Source organism: Caretta caretta, chromosome 27 (genome assembly GCF_965140235.1).
Source record: "Caretta caretta isolate rCarCar2 chromosome 27, rCarCar1.hap1, whole genome shotgun sequence".
NCBI lineage: Eukaryota > Metazoa > Chordata > Testudines > Cheloniidae > Caretta > Caretta caretta.
In genome coordinates, this window is record NC_134232.1 from 8,522,881 (window position 1) to 8,544,076 (window position 21,196).

Below are 21,196 nucleotides of genomic sequence, written 5' to 3' on the forward strand. Positions count from 1 at the left end.
CACAGCAGCGTGAAAAAGGTGCCGGCTGCGCCGATTGGCTGCCGGCTCGCGGCCTCGCCCGCCCATTGGCGCCCGAGCCCCGCCTCCGCCTCGGCCTAGCAGGGTAGGTTGAGCCCCGCCCCCCCCAGCGCCTGCCAATGCTGCTGCCGCCCGGGCGGAGGGCGCGCTAGGGCCGGGGCCGCCGCGGCTGCTGCAGGGCCGGGCTGAGCCCCCGCAGCCTGCGTGGGGGATCCGCTCGGCCGGGGAGCCGGGGGGGCCATGGCCGGGGCTGCCGCCCGCTGAATGTGCCCGGGGAGGAGGAGGCGCCGCCGGGCATGGGGAGCCGGGAGCGGGGCGGGCGCTGCTGCTAGCGGGGAGCTCGGCCCCGGGCGACCCCCCCCCACCCCGCCTCTTCCGCACAGCCGGGGTGAGTAGCCGGGGGAGGGGCTTGGGGGAAGGGGTGGGGGGACGAGGAAGTGGGGGAGGAGATCGGCTGGCTGGGAGGGCCGGAGTAGCGGGGTGACTGGGTAGGAGGTCAGTGGGGGGGGACTCACCCGGGGAGGGGGGCACATGGGGAGGAGAGTGAGCCGGGGCCGGGCCTCCCCCTGACACATGCTGGCCTGGGCGCGGGGGGGGGGGGGCGCACACTCCAGGGCAAGCCTCTGCTGAGAGCGGAAACTAATTTTGGCTGGGGCTGGGGGGGTGTCTCCTCTCTTTTGCACCCCCCGCCCTTCAGAGAGGGGCCACGGAGCATCCGCCCCAGTGGGGCTGAAGCTCGGAATCGTGGGGTGCAGGCCCGATCCTGCCTGGCAGCGGCCTCTGGCTCCCTGGCTTCAGATGGGTCTCGGGAGGGGCAGGACCCCGGTGCCAGCACCGTGGCTCGCTTCCTTTTGTGAAGCTAATCAAGCTCCCGGTGCCTTACGACAGGCAGCTAGGGAGAGCCCCAAACTGTTGGCAGCCCCTGGGAGTTGGTCTGGTCTTTGTACCCATCCCCCTGTGTCCACAAGCCGCTCCCTGCTTGCCAAGGGGGGCTGCACTGGGAGAGATGCACAGTGGAGTTTACAAAGGGAAGAAGCCAGTTTTGAAATCGGTATTTCCTCTTTCTGACTTGTGGGAGCTCTCCCCCGCCACAAGCCCTGAGAGTGCAGGAAACCTGGGGCGGCCCCTGGGGCTGCTTCTGGACCCCCTGGAAGGTGGGGTGGGGAGCTCCGCAGGCCTCTTTCCTCTCTGCGCCATCCTAGCCTGCCATTGGCATGATGCAGAAGCTGGCAATATGGCTCCTAACTGGATGGCTCGGTTATTTACTGGGTGTATGCGTGGAGGGGCGGGGAGGCGTAGTTCCCCAGGCTGCCCTCTTTTAATATCAGATCCATTTATCACACACACACCCCCACCCCCCACAGCTGCTTAACACCTGTCAAACTTCTGTGATCTCAGGTCCATCTGTTCCTGGGAAAGGTGATGCAGCAGAATTGTTTCTTGATGATTTGGGAAGCCGGGGGCCTCCTGCCCTGCTCCTCTGGGCAGATTATTCCAAAGAGGGGTTGGGGGAGAGGCAGATAAATGTGGACTTTTCCCAAAAGCGGGAACGCTCCGACCTCCCTTTGACTAGCCGGGGGTCATGCCTCTGCCCCATGGCTCTTGCAGGGGTGCAGACTCAGGAAGGCGCCGACAGAGCGGGGGCAGCAGTGCGGGCCCCTGGCAGCGCCTTCTCCTGCCCAGAGTTGACTCCAGCAGACAGAGATGTCTTCTGTTGCGGGTGCCCCAGTTGAGGAGGGTGGAAGCTGTTGGCTGGGCTCATGGCGCGGAAAGGTGGAAGAAGCGCCCTGTTCTCCACGCTGCTTCCTGGGATGAGGCTGTCTCACGGCTGGCATGTCTCAGCCTGCTGGTGCTCTTGTCCCGGCCCTGCAGGCTCAGGTGCTGTGTCCTGGCGCAGGGCCCGAGTACTGTGGTCTCTTTCCTTGCGCCGCTTTGCCTTCTCCGCCGTGTCGGGATTGTTGTTTTCCTAGGCTGGGGCACTGAACTGGCCTCGGGGAGAGCTCTTGGACTCCACCAGCCCGCTGGCCTGAGGCGTGGCATCTTGGGAGGATTGACTTGGGTGTCACGCTTGGAGCTGTGTTTTGGGGTCCTGTTATTTATTTGTATTCCAGTAGAGACCCCAACTGAGACCAGGGCCTGAGGGACTGTAAGTACAGACACAGATTATCCCTGCAGCATGGTCCAGTGGGCTGGGACTCAGGAGACCTGGTTTCTGTTCCTGGCCTGCTGGGTGACTTCAGGTGAGTCACTTAGCCGCTCTGTGCCTCAGTTTCCCCATCTGAAAAACGGGGAGAATGATTTTGACCTTTGAGCTCTACTGTTAAGAGGCGAGCGGTGGTGGTAGCATTAATAAAACGCTTGCGGTGCAGATAGACGAGACGCACAAAGGGGGGGCGGGGAAAGGGACACAGAGCACAAGTGACTTGCCCAAGGTGTCGCAGCAGTGGCGGAGCTGACGCTAGAACTGGTCTCCTGAGTCCCACTCCGGCGCCCTGGCTGGTGCTGTCAGGCCTGTACATCCCCTAACCCAAGGCTTGGAGGAAGAGGTGATGGGGATTGAGGGAGTGGAGACCACACCTGCTGTGAAATAGCGACCGGTGGAATGCTGTTACTCGCTTTACCAACGAGAGGGGTGTGCTTTTGTTTCTGTTGGCTGAGCTCCTCTTGCACGCATGGGGGTTCCTCACATCCCTCCGTTCCCCCCGCTCCCTGCCAAGTTCTTTGGGTGCTGCCCTCTCATCCCCCTCCATTTTGGGGGCTCCCTGCAACCCCCCCATACTTCCTCCCTCATGCCAGGGACTGTCCCCCTCCCCCCCGCTTTCCTCCTCGGCCTCCCCATTATTCCTTCTTTATTTCCTATCTGGGCGGGAAGGGTGTCCATGCTAAACTCTATTGCGAGGATGGGCAGAGCTGACCTGGGGTGCTGGAATGTGTTAATGGCTGCCATCTGCCGGTGCTTTGATCTAAAGACCATTACAGACCTGGTGGAAGCTGACTGGTCTGCCAACTAGATGCCAGGGGCTCTGTGGGTCCCCTGTTTCCCCCTTCCAGTTTGCCTATTTTGCACCAAAATCCATAGGGGTCTGCCTGCTGCTGCCAAGGAAAACCTGGTCTCTGGCGTTATTTTCGCAGGCCTCCCAAAAGGAGGGGTCTGTACGGTGAGCAGCCAGAGCAGCTCTCGTTTCCAGGACAACCTCTTCTGAACCAGAACTGCTTAACAAAGCACCGGTGTCCATTGCGTTCAGGCCGCTGTGCCGGTCTGCGTGGCAGGGGCCTGGGCCTTGACTGGCGTTCCTAGATGCTGTGGTCCTAGCAATAAGTAATAATGCTAGCAGACCCTGCTTTCCTTACGCTTGTGCCCAGCTGTCCTGTTACAGCCCCTTGCATCAGAACTGGCTGCACTGGTTGGCGACCCCCGGCGCCCTCTGGCTAGCACGTGGGGCTGGTTTGGAACAGCCCAGACTCGGTTGTGGGCGGAGGTTGTGCCCTGTCGGGGTGCAGGTGCTATCCGTCCCCCAGCGGCTGATACCGGTGCCGGGAAATGGCACCTCCTGTGTCCCCTGTTTGCGGGTCGCTGATCTAGTCAGTCTTTCCCCCTCCGCCCAGCGCAGGGTTGTCTCTGTGATGTGTTCTCAAATGACCCGCCTGATGGGGCTTCCCTTGGGAGATGGCTGCGTGGGCGGTGGGCGCTCTTGAGTGGGGTTTGACGGGGCTCTTAAGCGCTGACTTGTTTCTCCCCTTCTTGTCCGTGCAGCGGCATCCCAGCCTGGCCTGTGCTATGTGCATTCAAAGCGTCTTCTCCAATAGCGTTTGCAAATGAAAATGGAGGAAATGTCTTTGTCTGGCCTGGATAACAGCAAGCTGGAGGTAAGCGGGAGTGAGCCGTGGCCTGCAGGACTCTAGAAAGCTACTTTCCCTTGGAGAATCCTTCCCACCATCCTGGCCTCGGGATTTAACGAGTCCGTTTTACTCTGTGCAGAATTGTCCCCTTCTCGCTCCGTGCAGCAGGCAGATCTGCTGGCTGATCAGTGAGCAAGGCGTGTCCTTGCCACTCCTCTCAGCCCTGCGGAGCCAACAGGATTCCAGGCTGCGTTAGCCACAGAATCACTTTGAGTTCCAGTTTCAGGGCTGCAGCCTAAGCTCAGCTACATGGAGGCAACCCTGGGGATGCAAGGGGTGGGGTGGGTAGAATTTGTCTGTTACTGGGGGTGAGGCCAGGAAGAGCCAAGCCTGACTCCTGGGTCCTGAAATGCCAGGAATGTGGATTCCTATAGTGCTGGCCTTTGACCCCTCTTTGGTGCATCCAAGGGGAGGGATGTGGCAAATCGCTGGGAAACCAATGACACTAAGTCGGAGGGTGTGGCAGAGGGAACATTAGTGAAACTGAATTCCTTCAAGAAAAGGAGGACTTGTGGCCCCTTACAGATTAACCAATTTATGTGAGCATAAGCTTTTGTGAGCTACAGCATCCAATGAAGTGAGCTGTAGCTCACGAAAGCTTATGCTCAAATAAATTGGTTAGTCTCTAAGGTGCCACAAGTCCTCCTTTTCTTTTTGCAAATACAGACTAACATGGCTGTTACTCTGAAACCTGAATTCCTTCACTTGCCTAGGGAAGGTGAAAGAACAGGCCCCTGGCCCACAGCTTTACACGTGCGCCTGGGGCTGTCCAACAAGCCAACAGAGGAGGGCAGCCTTGGCTGCTGGATTCCTATGGAGAGGAGGAACCCCTCTTTCAGGGTGCAGGTGCAGGCCGCTTCCTTGCAGCATTAGTGAGGAAGCAGCCGGGTGTCCAATTCTAACTGGAAGCCGGGGGTGGGGGCGCGAGAATCCACCTCACTGGGGCCCCCAATTCTGCCCGTCCTGAGCTGACCCCTCTAGGAGGGGAAGAGTCTGGATTTGCAGAAGGATGTAGGTACATTCAGACCGTGCGACTTCATCTCCGAACGAGGAAGATTAGAGGGGAGAGATAGCTCAGTGGTTTGAGCATTGGCCTGCTAAACGCAGGATTGTGAGTTCAATCCTTAAGGGGGGCCATTTAGGGATGTGGGGCAAAAATTGGCGATTGGTCCTGCTTTGAGCAGGGGGTTGGACTAGATGACCTCTTGAGGTCCCTTCCAACGCTGATATTCTATGATTCTATGAGAGCCAGAAGGCTGCTGTCTTGGGGGGTGCGGGGGAGAGAGCTGAGAGCCATGAGACTTCCCAGGGTAGCTCTTCTGCGCTTGCTTCTGCCCCTCCTGTTGCCTTCTGGGGGAAGAGAGCAGGGAAAACTCCCTGATCCCAGACTCTTCCCCCCCCTCTTACTGCAAATATACCTCCTTGGCTGGGGGTAAAGTGGCGACAGCCTTGGGTGGGAGAGGACGTGCAGCTGGGCCCTGCGTAGCCCCCCGTGGGCACCTGCTCCAGCATCGTGGCGTCTGCTGGGACGGGCAGAGAACACGCTCAGGAAAGATGGCAGCAGTTGCTCTGGGGTACAGTGCAAGGGGCGGGGGTGTGAGTGGGGGGCAGTGGGGAGGGGGCACCGGTGCTTTGCAAGAGTGGCGGTGGTGACCTTCGCCCCGTGAGCATCCCTGGGGGGCGGGGGGGAACATGTTGGTTGTGCCAAGTGCATCTTGTGCAACTCTCCAGTCCGAGTGCATGCTGCTTTATTTCCATGCTGATCAGAAGCCCGGGGTCCTCCCCCCGGGCCCCCGCCTGCTGGTGCGTTGTATGAGCTGACCCAGGGAGAGGGAGCCTGTTGCCTACAATGGCCGCGAAGGGTCTCTCCCCAGGTGTGCATGTAAGGGAAATTCTGCATGATGCAGAGACGCGTTGCATGGGGTATCCCCAGTGTCCCCGGGCAGAGGCTCGGTAAGCGCTAAAAACTCAAAAAACCAAACCACAAAAACCCTGCCAGTGGTGGTAATGGCAGAGGGGCCAGCGGTGGGTAAATGCTTTTTCTGCTGCTGCTGTGGATGGCTGTTGGGACATCTGCACCAAGCTCTAGGAACAGTCTTGGATCTGCCATTCAAACCCCCGACGCAGCGGTGGCCACTCAAATCAGCCACTATCCTGCTGTGGTATTTCCTGTTCCGGGCCCGATCCCGGTGGGGGCTGAGCAATCTCAGAAGCCTCTTCTTTCCCACCCACCCCCCCAGTTCCTCACAGTCAGATCCGCTAGGTATAGGAAACGTTGCACGGTCTCGGGCAGCATGGGTGGCTGTTGTGGTCTGGGCTGTTGAAAATGGCAAGGCGGGGGGGGAAATTTCACCCGGTGGGATGTAATCGGGTCTCCCTCCCTGCTGCTTCTCACCGGCTCTGTTGGGCCCCAGGCCATCGCTCACGAGATTTACACGGACCTGGTCGAAGATGCCTGCCTGGGGCTCTGCTTCGAGGTGCATCGGGCAGTCAAGTGCGGTTACTTCTTCCTGGATGACACGGACCCCGACAGCATGAAGGATTTCGGTGAGTTCCCTCTAGGGCCCTTCCCTGCTCCCTTCCCGCTCCTCAGGCTTAGCGGGGCAGAACCGGCAGGAGCATCCTCGAAGGATTTAAAGGGATGTGCCAACTTAGCTCTTTAGAAATGGCGAATTGAAAGCCGGGATCCGGTTTCTGATGAGGCCCCCTTCAGATAGCAAAGCCTAATGCTTCCAGAAACACCCTTGAAGGTCACTTTGAGTCAGGTCTGCTCCCCCGATGAGCTTTGAAAGGGCCTTTTTAGCAAGGGAGAGACGGAGTTAGAGTAGCTACCCAGCGACAGGGTAAACTGGCCAGGCACGCAGTGCGGGCCCACACGCCGAGTGAGTGAACTTGAAAAAGACTCGGGTGGGCACCCAGTCGGGATACAGGGAACCATCCTGGAGCAGATCAGTGGTCCATCTAGACCAGTGGCTCTCAGCCTTCCCAGGCGGCTGGACCCCTTTCAGGAGTCTGATTGGTCTTGCGTACCCCTCAGTTTTCACCTCACTTAAAAACAGCCCGTTTACAAAATCAGACATAAACATACAAAAGTGTCACAGCCCTGGAAAATTGCTGCCTTTCTCCTTTTTACCATATAATTATCAAATAAATCAATTGGAATATAAATATCGTACTTACATTTCAGTGTGTGGTACAGAGAGCCGTATAAACACGTCATTTTCTGGATGAAATGTTAGTTTGTACCGGCCTCGCTCGTGCTTTTTATGTAGCCTGCTGTAAAACTAGGCAAATATCTAGGTGAGTTACCCGTACCCGGCTTGAGAACCACTGATCTAGACCAGTATCCTGTCCCTGACGTTGGCCAGCACCAGCTACGTCAGAGGAAGATGCAAGAAACTACGGCGGGAGGCCGTTATGGCATAACCTGCCCATGAGGAAAACGTCTTCCTGACGCTGTTCATTAGAGGCTGCTTTCTGCCCTGGAGCAGGAGGCTTGTCTTTTTAATTCTTATTTTCCTCCAACTCCTCGGAGTTAGGCCTTGGCTAAGCACAAGAATTGTACCAAGTGAACTAGACGCTTAAGGGGAGGCAGCCTCCCTCGTATGCGTGCAGGGATCCTGGTATAAAGCTGCCGCACATGGGTGTAGCTTATCTGGTTCGAGAAGGGGAATAAGCTGTGCGGGCACAAGGCGCCTTTCTGCCAGTTTCACTGTCTCCGCATTAGGGCTTGCACCAGTATAACGAGACTGGTTAAAATTTGCACGCCAGTTATATCAGTCCAAACCCTGTGAGTCGCTCAGGCTACAGCGTGGCCTTAGGCGTGTGGTTATTGTGCCAGGTACAGACGTCGGAGAAAGGCTGCGGTTTTCAAACCGCTGGGGTCCCTCTAAGCCGTCGCTCCGTGCTTTTGGCGTTGCAGCTGTTCTAGGCAGTTGCATAGCTCGGCTGATCAGCACTCTCCCTTCCTGGGTTCCATGCCACCGAGCGAGGGGACTGAGTTATGGGCCCCGCGGGGGGGGGGAATCCCGAAGAAATCTGCCCGTCTCCACTGACTATTTATAAAGCGTGACGTGTTTGCAGTCAGGTTGGGCTCCCTCTTCCTGACACGAAGCGAGGAACCGGTTTACAGAGACGTTCCCAAGTGCATCACTTCATACCGGGTTATGTAGAAACCTTAACGCGCTCAGCCACCTCGGGGCCTGTGAGCACGGTTTGGCTAGCGGAGGGTCAGACGCTAGAAATGTATCTAAACCTCGGGCTTGGCCTTTCGATGAAATTTTCCTTTGCCTGACCAAACCCCAAGGGCAAAGTGACTTGTAGGCATCAGCATTGGCTATGCTCATAGGGATCTGTGTCTCTTGGGGGCGAGGGGGGCTCTTGCAGGACAGCAGGAGAACCTCCACTTCTGTAGCCTCAAAAGGGGGCAGGGGGGAAGGGGGCTGTCTGGGGACTGGCTCTTAAACTGACCTGTTTCGTGAGGGTGGAAGGAGGGTTTTACTGTAATCAGAAAAGTGACGGTGTAAAAACAGCCTCTTCTCGGCACATGGCTCCTTGGGGTCCCAGCTACCGATGTTACTGAAACAAACATGTCGTTTCCCCCCGCGACCGCCTCAGGAGAGGGAGCTGGAGCGGATTTGGCCCCCCTATTGCTGTGTATCCGTATTTGAGTACGGACCCCGACTGAGATTGGGCTCTGGAGCAGCGCTTTTCCAGTTGGTCTTCGGGGCCCCCTCTTGCCTCAGTTTCCCCCCCCCCCCCAGTTAATCTTGGGAGGCTGGTTTCTGCCAAGGAGCTCTGGAGGGTTACTCAGCCTAGCGAGGCCTTGCCGCTAGCCCTTTCCTGGCTGTTTTTCCGCTCTCACTTCCAAGGCTGCCCTGGTATCCCTCAGCTGGCCTGGCTGGTCATCGCATGCTCCCCATCCTGCGGCCCGTGCATTTATCCTGGGGAGCTGGGCTAAGCCTAGCATGCATGTGGCAGAGCCCCATCCCCTTAAAGGGCCAGCTCATCCTGCGGCTGGCCCCCATGGTGCTCGGTGCTGTACGTATTCCCAGATCCCAGGTGGAGTTGGCAGCTCTGTGTCCCGAGTCTGCTCGGAGTTTATGGGAGAAGGGGTTCTCTCGGTACGTCCCCAGGGCCGGGTGCTGGCCCGCTGTTAAGCCGGGTGAAACTTGGGCTCTCCCGCAGCCTATTGACAATCGGAGCAGACTCTCCGAGCAAGCTGGAGCGTTGTGTGGCTGGTGGGAGTGCTCAGGGCCGTGGCGGTGGGCGCTGCTGCCCCCCACCCTGGGGAGCTGTTCTGTGCCTGCCCCGTGGCTCATGCTTGTGTCCCCCTCTTTCTCAGAAATCGTGGACCAGCCTGGCGTGGATATCTTCGGCCAGGTCTACAACCAGTGGAAGAACAAGGAGTGCGTGTGTCCCAACTGCAGCCGCAGCATCGCTGCCTCCCGCTTCGCCCCCCACCTGGAGAAGTGCCTGGGGATGGGTCGGAACAGCAGCCGGATAGCCAACAGGAGGTGAGGGCTGGTCGCGGGGGCTGCTGGTCACAGAGCCCTTTTCAGCTACAGACCGGACCGCAAAGGGGTCATGGGCACCGAGCCCACGCCCTGCACCGGATGTATCCCCCCTCGGGGACATCAAGGCCTAGGGAGACTTAGCGGGGTGTTCCAGTGAGTCTGTGGCAGAACTGGGTGTAGAACCCAGGAGTCCTGACTTAACCACTAGGCCACCCTCCCTTCTCTGAGCTGGGAACAAAACCCAAGAGTCTTGATCCTCTTCATTTGCTAACTGCTGGCCCCGCCCCCCTCCCAGAATCAGGAACAGGACCCAGGAGTCCTGAGGCCCATTTCCCTAATTGCGATTAAATTTTTTTGTAAAACTTAATTGTTGAAACCTCCAGGCACTGTGTTTAGCCCCCTGCGTGCCCCCCTCCCCCCCAGCAACCTGTTTTGTGCAGTTGGGTTTGTTGGTCAAGATGCTCCTTGCCCCTCTGCTGATCTCCGTGGACGTGGAGCTTTGTGGGGTGGCTCGGTGTCCCTCTACCTTGGGCCATCTGCGGGGGGGCGGGTGGGGGGCAGGCCTCCAGAGCTGAGCACCCTCGTGGCTGTGTGTCTTCTCCCCCCCCCCCCCCCCCCGAACAGGATCGCTAGCAGCAACAACATGAACAAATCCGAGAGCGACCAAGAGGACAACGATGACATCAACGATAACGACTGGTCCTACGGCTCCGAGAAGAAAGGTAGCGCGGCCGGGGGTGGAGGTGGGGGGTCCTATCGCGGTCTCTGGGCAGTGCAGAGCGAGCGGGTGGGAGGTTCCTCTACTGCGTATCCGTCTTTGTGCAGTAAGGGCCAGATCACCCCACGCCCAACACCCAGAGGGCTGGGCTGTGAAAGATCTCCCCGGGGAGCCATGTTGAGGGGCAGAGTGAGAAGTAACGGGGTTCCTACCCCCCCATACCTTAAGCCTGTGGGGCCTGCCCTTGACTTGCTCATCTGTGGGGCAGATGTTGGTGCCCAGCACCTCGTGCCCAGGGTCACGGGGGGGGTTTGGGGCAGAGCCAGGAAGTGATCCCCGATGTACTGAGTCCCCGCCCAGAGCCGCCACCACAAGCCTGCCTTGCCTCTCCGTGGGGGGCTGGGAAATAATCTTAGCGCCTCGTTGGGGGGTGGTCTTGGAATGGGTGGCTCAGGCCTCCTTCTGGGGGCCCTTTGCTCTGCGTTCTGTCCCCTGCACCCCAGCCTGTCTCTGCTGGTTACCCAATGACCTCATGCAGCCAGCTCTGCGGCCGCTTGGACGCCAGGCTGAGAGGAGCCTGGGAGAGCGAGCGAGCCTCTGTCTGTGTGTTCTGCCCCTTGGGAGCTGCCTAGCCTGCATGAAGCCCTTGGAGGAGCACGGCTGCGGCCGGGTGGTGGTGCGGGCTGGCGCCGAAAGGGTTAAAGCCAAGCAGCGCGGGGGTTTGGCTTTCGGTCCCTTCTGGCCATCCTGTCCCATCCCTGTTTCCCACCCCGGTCGCTCCCGCAGGACCTGGGCCTTTTCAGCCCTGGCCCGCTGGCTCCCCTGCCTCTGGAGGGGACGGGCTCCGAGGCTGGTTTGGACGTTGTGAGATGGTGGCACTGTTAGGGCTAAAGAACATTATTCCTTCCTCCTCCCTTCCTAGCAAAGAAGAGGAAATCCGATAAGGTACGTTCTGTGTGGCTCATGCTAAAGGGGCGAGGGAATGTAGGGTCGGGGGTGAAGAGGTGCTCACCCCTCGTTTTTGCAACGCGGGGGGGGGAGGAGACCCATCAGCTGCGAGCGCTGGGACGCAGGCTGGCGTCAGGTGCGTGTGGTCTGCAGGGTACGTACTGGCAGTGGGGCAAGGGAAGGTTGGCCCGGGGGCGTGGTCCTGCCTTGATCTGCATGCCCCATGGTGTCTCCATTGCCCGTCCTGGGTGCAGAGGACGTCTCCTCTGCTTGGGCCCTCGTGCCGGGAGCTCGGCTCGGTGCTCGGGGGGGGGAACCCCGGAGCCCGAGGCCATGCTCCGTTTGCACTGTGACCGCATCAGGGAGCGAGACTTTCTGTGTGCGCTGTTAGGGCTGTCAGGACACCGCAGCTCTGCCCCTTCAGTTCTGGTCCCAGGTGAGCGCGTTCCCTTGAATAACCAGGGGTGAGGTTTGTGGGTGTGAATGCCCAGATCCCCGGGGCTGGCTGTTCTTCTCCATGGGGCTGGGCGGGGAAGGGGACAGGCAAGGTGCACTCAGACCCCGCTTCGTTCCTTCTCTTCCCCAAAGCGTTTGTCTGCCTTATTCCAGAACCCCAACTCGCCCCGGAGATCGAAATCCTTAAAACACAAAAATGGTAAGTGGTGAGGGGGCGGAGCACCTTGGCGGAGGGGGCGGGGCTTAGGCCGGCTGGCCCTGCCTGGGGCTGGCGCTCCCCACTGCTTCTGGGAACGGGGCCTGATGTCTCTGCGGGGCGGCCTGGTGCAGCCAAGTCCTGCCATGACAGCGACTGTGCGGCTGGCCAACCGCGACGCCCTGGGGAAGCCTGGGATGTGCGATGCTGGAAGGGGGAGCAGTAGCATGGCAGGGCATTGGGGAGGAGCGTGGGGGGGGAGGGATAGCTCAGTGGTTTGTGCATTGGCCTGCTAAACCCAGGGTTGTGAGTTCAATCCTTGAGGGGGCCATTTAGTTCTCTGGGGGGAGGGATTGCTCAGTGGTTTGAGCACTGGCCTGCTAAACCCAGGGTTGTGAGTTCAATCCTTGAGGGGGCCATTTAGGGATCTGGGGCAAAAATTGGGAATTGGTCCTGCTTTGAGCAGGTGGTTGGACTAGGTGACCTCCCGAGGTCCCTTCCAACCCTGATATTCTGTGATTCCTTGGGGAGAGCCCATGGGGAGGCCAGCGGGCTGCTGGGTGAGGCCTGGCCGGTTCCTCACCTGTGCCCCAAGGGAACGCACTGTCCTGGCCCTGAGTGGGTCTGGTTCTGGGCCGCGGAGCTGCTGCCTGCCCCAGCGTAGTCTGCCCCTTTCTCTGATACGTGTCCCACCCCCACCCCGTGGGTCACCGGGGTCTGGGGGTCCCCGCCGGAGAAGCGGACAGCTGTGGCAGAGCTTCCCCGGGAGGATCCTGTGGGAACCGTGGGGTTGCAATGGACTCTGGAGGCTGCCAGCAGTTCCAGGGCACCCCCTGCTCATGCCCCGGGCCGGGGGGCTCTAGATGGCTGCTGGCTTGAGCTCCTCTTCAAGGAAGGGGTGGGGGCAGGGGCAGGGGTTTGCCCGGCGCCCCTCCCTGCCCGGCGCCCCTCCCTGCCTTTACCGAATGCGCTGGCTTCCTTTTCCCTTCTATGCCCAGCTCGAGGCTCTGCCGTGGCTCACTCCGCTGTTCCTGACTCTTCTCCTCCCCTGTGTGCTGGGCCCTCCATCCCTCTTCCCCCAATGCCCTCTTCCCATAGGCCTCTCTCACGCCCCTAAGCCTGCTGCTCCTGGGAACCCCCCCTCCCCCAACCTGTGCCTGGCTGAGACAAAGGTCCCTGGGGCAGGGACTGGCTTCCCAGGGGCTCTGTCCCGCACCATGGGGACACACGCAGGGCTGCTCGGTGGCTCTCCAGGCCCAGGCCCAGGGAGGGTGGGAGCCTGGCTGGGGTTGGAGCCCCTATCTCTCCCTTTGCCCAGAGTGATGGCCGCATCACGTGTCTCACCATCTCGTCCTCTTTTCAGGGGAGCTCAGCGGGAACTCGGATCCCTTTAAGGTGAGTGTAGGTGTGAATCCATGGTGTGTGTGTGGGGGGGAACGGACGGACAGCATGGCCCAGTGGGTAGAGTGCTAGCCTGTGATTCAGGAGACCTGGACTCTATTCCCAGGTCTGCCACTGGCCTGCTCGGTGGCCACAGGCAAGTCGCTTCCCCTCCCTGTGCCTCGGTTCCCCTCCCGCCCCTCATCTGGTGTATTTAGATTTGAAGCGCTCTCAGGCCGGGGCTGGTTTACACAGCACTGGGGCCCTGACTGGGGTTAGCACGCTGCACCCCGGACGATCCTTGTGACATTCAGTCACCCTCGTGTCTCCCTGCAGTACAGCAGCTCTTCTGGAATCAACTATGAAACGCTGGGTCCCGAGGAGCTCCGCTCGTTGCTCACCACGGTGAGTAGCCCCTTGGGACGGAGCAGAAAGGGAGCAGGGCGGGGCGAGATTCACTTGGGAACCAGGGCTCCTGGGCTCTGTCCCTGCTGACTTGCGTTGTGGCCTGTGACTGGCCGCATGACCTTTCCCTCTGTGTCCGTTAGCCCGGCTGCAGACTGCTCCCCTGGGCGGGGAAGAGCTAAGACCCGGGAAGCGCTCCGAGCCTGACGGCGCACTTGCTGCGTGCCTTTCCCGCTTGGCTTGGGGCTTCAGCAATACGACGAGCCAGAGCGGGCGGGGAATATTGCTAGGTTGCTCCAAGACCCCTGAGAGTCAGTCATTCCTGCTTGGGTGACACAGAGCCCATGAGTTAGGGTCCAGGGATGTTGTCCAAGTAAATATCCCCACTCCTCCTTCCCCATTCCTAGTCGTTTTCCGCTGGTAGAGCCCCTTGTCTTTAATATCCGCCTGTAGCTAAGAAGCATCTGATGAACTTGTAGCTACGTTGCCTGGCCTCAGCTTCCTGACCACATGGGATAGGGGTCTTGGCTGCTCCTCTGTCTGGAGTTTCTCCCCCAAGCCCTTCCTCTTGGGAACTGCTCCTTGTTCAAACGCTGCCTACCTCCGAAGCAGCTGACCTGCCTAGGCAGCAATGAAATTGATGCCTGGCTGCTTACCCCTGCTGCAGTGGCCTGCTGGGCTCTGAATAGCAGCAGCAAAACTGACCAGTCAAGTTGGTTTCACGATGCAGCTGCTTGGGGAATACCCTTAGCAGCAGCAGCCGAGGCACTAGGGCTGCCCTGCTGCAGACTAGGGAAGACAGGGCTGCATTGAACCATAGATGGAAGGTTGCCCCGGGGAGTGAAATCTTTCAAGCTCTGTGTTGCCCCCCCCAGAACCAGGGGGAACCTTGTGTCTCTGGTTGCCAAGGAAGGTCCCGTGTTAAGGGTATTTGAAAACCCCACGTAGCAATACCTCTGCGCTGGGACACCTCCGGTGACCCTCGCTGCCTCTGTGCTCGCTCAGCCCATCTGTTCTCTCTCTAGCAATGCGGGGTGATCTCCGAACACACCAAGAAGATGTGCACCAGGTGAGAGCACCGCCTCGGGTCTCTGCACCCTGCTCGGGGCCTCTCCGAAAGGCTTTGCTCCGGCAGCTTGGCCTCACTGCAACCTGGGACTGCATGGGGTGGGTGGGGTCGTCTCCTCCTGTCTGAGGAGCAGCTGTTGCTGAGTTACCGGCAGAATCACCCCCCCAAAGCGTGACTCTCCGGGGTGTAGGGAGGCAGCCGGGGAGCCAGGGTAGGGCTGGGAAGTCCAGGGAAGGGGAACACAAGCCGCTGTGCGCTCCAGGCCTCTGAACTCCTGTGTCCCCGCAGGTCTCTGCGGTGCCCCCAGCACACAGACGAGCAGCGGAGGTCAGTCAGGGTCTACCTCCTTGGACCCTCTGCGTAAGTGCGACCAGACAAAAGCGGAGCCGAGGCGCGCCCATGGGAGATGGAAAAGGCTCCTGGGCCTGCCGCCTCCAGGCTGGGCTAGACAGGGCCAGCTCTCTGGGCCCCGGCGGGCTCATCTCCAGGAGACGTTTAGCGAGGCCCTGGTGTGGCGACTGTGGGCCTCGGCCAAGCACAGACAGCGAGGGCAGCAGCTCCCCCAGAGCCCGAGGCCCTGAGCAGACAAGCCCTTGTTCAGCCCCAGGGCTAGTGGGGGCTTTGCCCAGCGCCGTGTGGATGGCCCCGGGGGAAGTGTCTGTCCCAGGTTGGAGGCAGGTGACTGATATGTGGGACAGCAGCCCAGGATGGGGTTTCGGAGACTGGCTGCTGGGGGCTCGGGTCCTGCAAGAGGGAGCCTGTTCCAAGCTGGGGGGGGAGTGCAGCAGAAGGCTTGATGCAGGGTGAGGGGAGAGGATCTGATTCTGGAGGGCTCTAGGGAGCAGCAGGAGGACCTGAGGGCAGAGCTGTCTGCGGGAGCTGGAACTGCTGTGGCCCTTCCCTACCCCGGCCACAGCCAAAACCCGGCTCCGCGGGCTGGCCTGGGGGTAGCAGGGGGTCCATAACCGAGCAGGCAGGTGGGGGGCAAGCCCTTTGAGAAACGCTTAGAACCAAAGCGCCTTGTTTGTTACCCCCACCTCAAAACAAATGAAGCGGGGGCGGAAGAGGGCTGCGCCTTGCAGGAGATCCAGAGGCCTCGCTGGTGGCCAGCACATCTCCTCCCCCTGAGACCTTTGGCCCCATCTGACTGCTCACCTCGCTCTGCAGGGGAACTCACTGGCTTGTGGGGCGCGGGTTCAGAAGCAGCGTGTGGGGGGTTAAGGGATCTATGAAAGGCTGTGACCCCTTACCCCTGTGTGCCCCCTCCCCCCAGCTCGCTCCCGGAAGCAGAGGGCAGCGTGGAAAACGAGGGCTTTGACGTGTCGGAGAGCCAGGCCATCATGAGCCGGCTGCAGTGGGACGGCTCCTCGGACATCTCGCCCTCCGACTCGGCCTCCTCGAAAGCAAGTAAGAACTGGGGGCTGGGGGTGGGGTCTCTGCCGGCTGCCAGGGTCCTGGGAGAAGTGCCCTGAGGATTTGGGGCAGCTCCCCGGTCCACCATGCCCTGGGCAGAAGGGGCAGGCTGCCCTCCCTCCCCCCAGTTAATAGGAAAGCCCTCTGCTTTCCTCCCAACTTGCTCCCTATTGTCCCTGCCCTGTGGGGGCCAGGCTGAGTCTCTGGGGAGTGGGGCTTTCCCCTTTGGTTTGGGGGGCCACATGGGGCCCCGGCCCTTCCTTACCAGCTCCAGGGGCTGGGCGTGCGGCTCACGTTCCCTCTTCTCCCTTCGGCCCAGGTACGAACAACTCGGAGTCGCGAAAACCCAAAAAGAAGAAGCCGCACCTGAGCCTGGTGGGGGGCACGCCGGGGCTCAGCTCTGGCAAGAAGAAGAAACCCAAACCGCCTGCGCCCCCCACCCCCAGCATCTACGACGACATCAACTGAGGGGCGGGGGCGGCCCCTGCACCGGGCCTGTCCTGACTCTGATGGCGCCCGGGGGAGCCAGGCGGCGTCTCGTCCCCCCCACCCCGCTCCATTGACTGCAAAGAGAGAGCGCGTCTCCGGGGCACCCGTCTCCAGGAGGGGGCGCTGTGGAGCTGGAGGCCGTCACTGCCTGTGGGGATTGGGGGGCATGGCGGGCGTGTCCCTTCCCCCCATGTCTATTTATTCTGTGATTTTTTTTTTTGTACTGGATGTCCAATCATGACTATGTGGTGACGTCTGTCGCTTGGCAACACTAGAGACGGGTGGGGGGGACTGAGCTGATTCCACCCTGGCCCTTGAAGGGAGGCACCGGAGAGGAGGGGTGCGGGAACCGGGCCATGCCAGCCCCGCAGCCTCCCCGCCTGCTCTGACCGACGAACTGGAAAGGAGGGGATCTGAGGGGAGGAAAAGCCCCAGGTGTGTCCCTTCAGAGCCACCTCCTCCAGGGAGCGGGGTTGCTGGTGCAAGGGTCCATGCCAGGGGCCCAGGGCCTCTGTTTTCAGGGTAACCCAGGCCTTATGTGACTTCTGGCCGGGCCTTGATTTGGCATTTTGGGGGGAGGCATTCCTCCTTCCTTCTGCCCCCAGGTGGGGAGGGAGCTGGCCGCTGACAGGTCCGCGCCCCAGCCAGGCCAGCACTCAGGGCGTGATCTGATGTCTCCGCTTTGGTGTGCTCTGCCTGTAGGGCGGTGGCCATGTGCCACCCTCGCTCTGTGGCTGGTGCTCGCTGGGTGGGCCGGCCCCAGAGCGGGCACCGGTCAGTGCGCTGGTTGAGGACTGCGGGGTATGGTCGGGCCCGGGGGTGTGGGAGGGCAGAGGCCCCCTCCCCATTCGGCGTGGAGGCTGGATGGTGACACACATTCCCGTGGGGTCCCCCTCCTGGCATGGGGACGTGCTTTCGGCTGCTTAGCTCCGTGGTGTTGCTGGCGTTTGTTCTGCCGTCTCTGCTTGGGGGGACGAGACTGCTGTACCGTTGGCGGGGGGGGGTACCATCGCGATGCTTTGCCTTGCCCAGTGTTGCCCTGGGACTCCAGTCGTACCCAGTGATTGGAGGGAGCTGCTGGCTGGGTAAGTGCTGGGGCCCTCCTGCCGCTGCTACCGTGGAAAGCAGCCGCAGGGCCCATGACAAAGCACGTGCTCCGGCTGCATCCACGGGACTTCCTTTGCTGGGCTCGTGTTCTTGCTCTCTGCACAGCGCAGGTCTCTGAGCAGCGAGGCTGGCATTGGAAGGATTCACTGCTTTAAAAAAACCTGGGTGGGGGGGAAGCATATTCTCCCCCTCCCTCTTCCCTGCCTCCCATCTCCCCTCGAGCTTTAGGAAGGGACAAGTGAGTGCCCACTGAATCACGTGGCTTGGGCTGCCCTTTGCTAGAGACGAGCTCCTTCCTCTGCACGCTCTGAACATGCTAAGCATGGCCCAGGCCCCATTTTTGGGGCAGGACCCCCCCTTTTTTTTTCCCTCCGAGGACACATGGTGCTTCCTGCTGACTTGGAAAACCGAATGCTTACATTTTCAAGGTGTCTTTTACTTTTTCTCTCATCTCTGGGTGGCCCTCTGGTTTCTGATTCTCCTGGGGCTTCTTGTCACCAGGAACCAGACCCCGAGTGGGCTTCTCCTGGTGGGTCTTTTCTTGTGGCTCTTCTCCTGTCTCTCTTGAATTTCCATCTCTGCAATTCTCAGCCAGCTGAGCCGTGCGCCTGTGTGTGCAGAGCAAACCTCCCAGGGAACTGAGACCCAAGCCAGCTGCTTTTATTTCCTCTAGGCCTTTCTGTGATGTGATCCGGCTGATATTTTTTTTGCAGTTGGGGGAAGAATTCAAGTGGCGGTCGGTTTCTGAGCCTTTTGCTAATGGTGACCAGCGTTGCTGCAGGCCTGCTTGCAGAGAACCTCTCTGTCCTGCAGGCGGCAGTGTGTCAGTCTGTCTGACTCTTCCTGGATGCTTGCATGTGTGAGCAAGGCTGTATCCGGATGCCTTGCAGGTTCCAAAAGCATCTGAAAACTGATTGGGGGGGGCACCTCCAGGTTTCTCCTCTGCTTTCCCATTGGAGCCGTGGCACTCAGCCAGCCCTCTCGTGCGTACGGCTCTGCCCTGCTCTGCACTGAAGGGGCCTGTGGGGTGCCCTCAGTGAAAGGGCAGGAACCCGAGGGCATGCAGAGCTCGCTGCTTGGATCATGGTGGGGGCTGCATGCGGAGTAATCTCTGCCGGCTGCGTCTCGATGTTCGAGGTCAAGGCAGTCACGGTGCACAGCCCTAGCTCAAAACTGGGGGCCACTCAGAGCGGGGGAGTGGGGAAGGCACCTTTGACACTGAGCACATGTGTATGGCACAGGGCCCTGCTCCTGGCCTGCAGTCTGAGGCAGCCAGCTGTCTGCATAGGTATGTGCTCTGCCCAATTGTGGTTCTGGTATCCCTGCACCTTCCTTCTGTTCCGCAGGTCGCTCCCTGCAAAGGGTGGGGTGTGCAGACCCAGCCTTTCCCATGTAACTTTTGTCTTGGGTCTCCAAACGCCTGAGGCACCGATCGGCTGTAAGCGGCCTGGAATGTCTGCTCCAGATCGCTGCGGGCCTCATTGCAGAACGGTGAAAATGGCTAAACCCCGATGAGTGGCTCTGCTGGCTGGCAAATATGAACTGAGTCCCGTAGTGCAAATGAGGTGTCCTGCTTCCCACAGCCTTGCTGATTCCCTGTCTAAGGTAACTTTATGAAAGGCACCTGTCTGACCCTAGGAAACCTTTGTTCTGAGCTAGACTCTGACCTGTGCTCCTGTGTCTGTCTCCTAAACTCCAGCCATTATGTCTTTAGAAGGAAGGCTCTGGCTGCAGAGAACAGGCCTCTGGGGAAGAGGGTCTTTAAGGGAGAGGAGAGGAATCCCCCCAAGTTAGGTGTCCATTTGGGCTTGGGTGCGGGTAGGTTAATCACAAGTTGCCTATTCATCCTGTGCCCTTCTTGGGGGAGGGAGAGAGTCTAGTTTTTAATCTAGGTTAAGAATCATGAGAGTCTTGAATGGTGGAGGAATTTATTAAAGGGATGGCAGAGATTCGGGGTGCGAGCTGGAGGCAAGTGTCACATGCACAAGCATTTGACCCTGTAGATTGGGCGCTGACCTGCAAGTGCCCTCTGCTAGTGCATCCAACAGGGTGTGCCAGGATCATACAGTGGCTTGGAGCTCTAGAATGACGGGGTTGTCTGTGTGTCCCTACCAACTGCTTTGCAAGTGTGTGGGATTGAACTGTCCATGCTGTGTCCTACAACCGGCTCTCTCATCCCGGCGGCTAGTCTTAGTGGAAGTGATCACTGCACCTCGTTCGCTGCTTGTACAAGGGAACAGCGTATTCCTCCCTCTGAGCTATGCAGCTGAGCCAGGGAGACACTCAGCCATGAGCTCCAGTTTGACTCCTGGCTTGTGGCCGGGCTCATTTTAAGCTGTGCCCTTCCCCTGCCTGCTGATGCACCTGCCTGGGGTGTCTGAGCTCTCTCTGGACGTGGTTGACGTCTCTTTACGTGTTGTCTTTCCAGTCGATGCAACTGCAGGCTCCTCGCACCGCTGCGGTTTTGAGTGGAGTGGAAACAATGCTGCTAGCTTTGGGGCGTAGCTGCATGGGGCTCCTACGTGCAACTCTGGATCAAGCATCTCTAGAAGCTGTTCTTGGCCCCGAGCCGGGACTCCTAAAAGGGTCAGTCCCATGGCACCTGGGCTTGTCAGCAGTAGGAACAATAGAACCTTGAGGGCCCAGGCCTGGACCGCTCTCCTGCAGTGCCAGCGTGTGTTGAGCTAGATCTTTCTGTGGAAGGAGGTGGGCAGCAGCTGTCCACTCTGCTGTCATAACAGGGGCAGTGGGGTCTGGAACAGGACAAAGCAGGCTTTTCCTGCTTGTTGCTGACAGCTGCATGTGTGTCATGGGAGTCGCTACAGCACAGTGCATAGAAGGCAAGTGGAGGGTTAATATCTTTGTCCTGCACAGAATATTAAAACAACCTGCTTAACTAGGTGAATTGGTGGGACTAAAATCCTTTGTGCAGAGGAGGACCATGGTAGTTCTAAGCGTGGCCACTGAGGAGGTAGATGACTGGCTACCATGGAGGTATCAGAACATTGTGGACAGGCCGGTCATGAACAGCTCGAGTCGTGCAACTTCAGAAAGCAAGGCCTAAGAGAGAACAACCCAAAGGAGCCCAGGCTGGACCCTGTACTGCAGCTGCTGGTGGAAATCCCTGAGAAGCACAGCTGTATTTGTGTTTGGCTTGCAGCCTCAGAGAGTGATCCAGGCTGCTTGGTTTTTTCTTCTTACTCATAGGCTCTATCATTCCCCCCCCCCCACCCTTTTTTTTTATTTTTATGGTAAGCCTGCTTCACTTGAAACCCTGCATTCTATCATGATACTGGTCATGAGGAGGGTTTTAATTTGTAATGATATAAAAAACCTGCACCTGTGACTTCCCATTTGTGGCCCTCAACCTAACTGCCAGGAGGGTGGGAAATGACACAGGTGGTGATCACATGTGGGAAGGTGGGGTCAGTACTGTACTGTGGTCTTGAAATTTTTATTTTTGCATATGTAATCCATCCTGTACAGGTAGTTCCAACTTTGTAAAAGCTGTGTATTCCCATTAGTGGATTGTGGCTGCCCCTGTAAATAAAATGCATCTTGACTTGGTATCCAAGCCTCTT

The 21,196-nt window shown here is 59.3% G+C and overlaps 1 protein-coding gene across 3 annotated transcripts; it reads left to right on the top strand.

The window, feature by feature from the left end:
* The first annotated feature begins 168 nt into the window (after positions 1-168).
* Positions 169-21,184, top strand: ATXN7L3 (ataxin 7 like 3). 3 transcript variants are annotated; one of them, XM_048829901.2, is made up of 13 exons: positions 171-406; positions 3,773-3,885; positions 6,333-6,465; positions 9,263-9,434; positions 10,059-10,156; positions 11,075-11,097; positions 11,689-11,755; positions 13,116-13,147; positions 13,469-13,537; positions 14,563-14,606; positions 14,895-14,966; positions 15,880-16,013; positions 16,339-21,184. In XM_048829901.2, exons 2-13 carry the CDS (start codon positions 3,835-3,837, stop codon positions 16,485-16,487), a joined length of 1,044 nt encoding a protein of 347 aa, XP_048685858.1. In that variant the 5' UTR covers positions 171-406; positions 3,773-3,834; the 3' UTR covers positions 16,488-21,184. The 3 variants fall into 3 exon arrangements, with proteins under 3 accessions (XP_048685860.1, XP_048685858.1, XP_048685859.1); XM_048829902.2 differs by having other exon boundaries at positions 11,710-11,755; XM_048829903.2 differs by lacking the exon at positions 14,895-14,966 and having other exon boundaries at positions 169-406.
* Positions 21,185-21,196: the final 12 nt, after the last annotated feature.

Excerpts from the sequence above, each read along its gene's own strand:
- ATXN7L3 (XM_048829901.2), top strand. The coding sequence starts at position 3,835 with ATGAAAATGGAGGAAATGTCTTTGTCTGGCCTGGATAACAGCAAGCTG. Across the intron at positions 13,148-13,468 it reads GGAACTCGGATCCCTTTAAG|TACAGCAGCTCTTCTGGAAT; the intron begins GTGAGTGTAGGT and ends GTCTCCCTGCAG. Across the intron at positions 14,607-14,894 it reads ACCAAGAAGATGTGCACCAG|GTCTCTGCGGTGCCCCCAGC; the intron begins GTGAGAGCACCG and ends GTGTCCCCGCAG.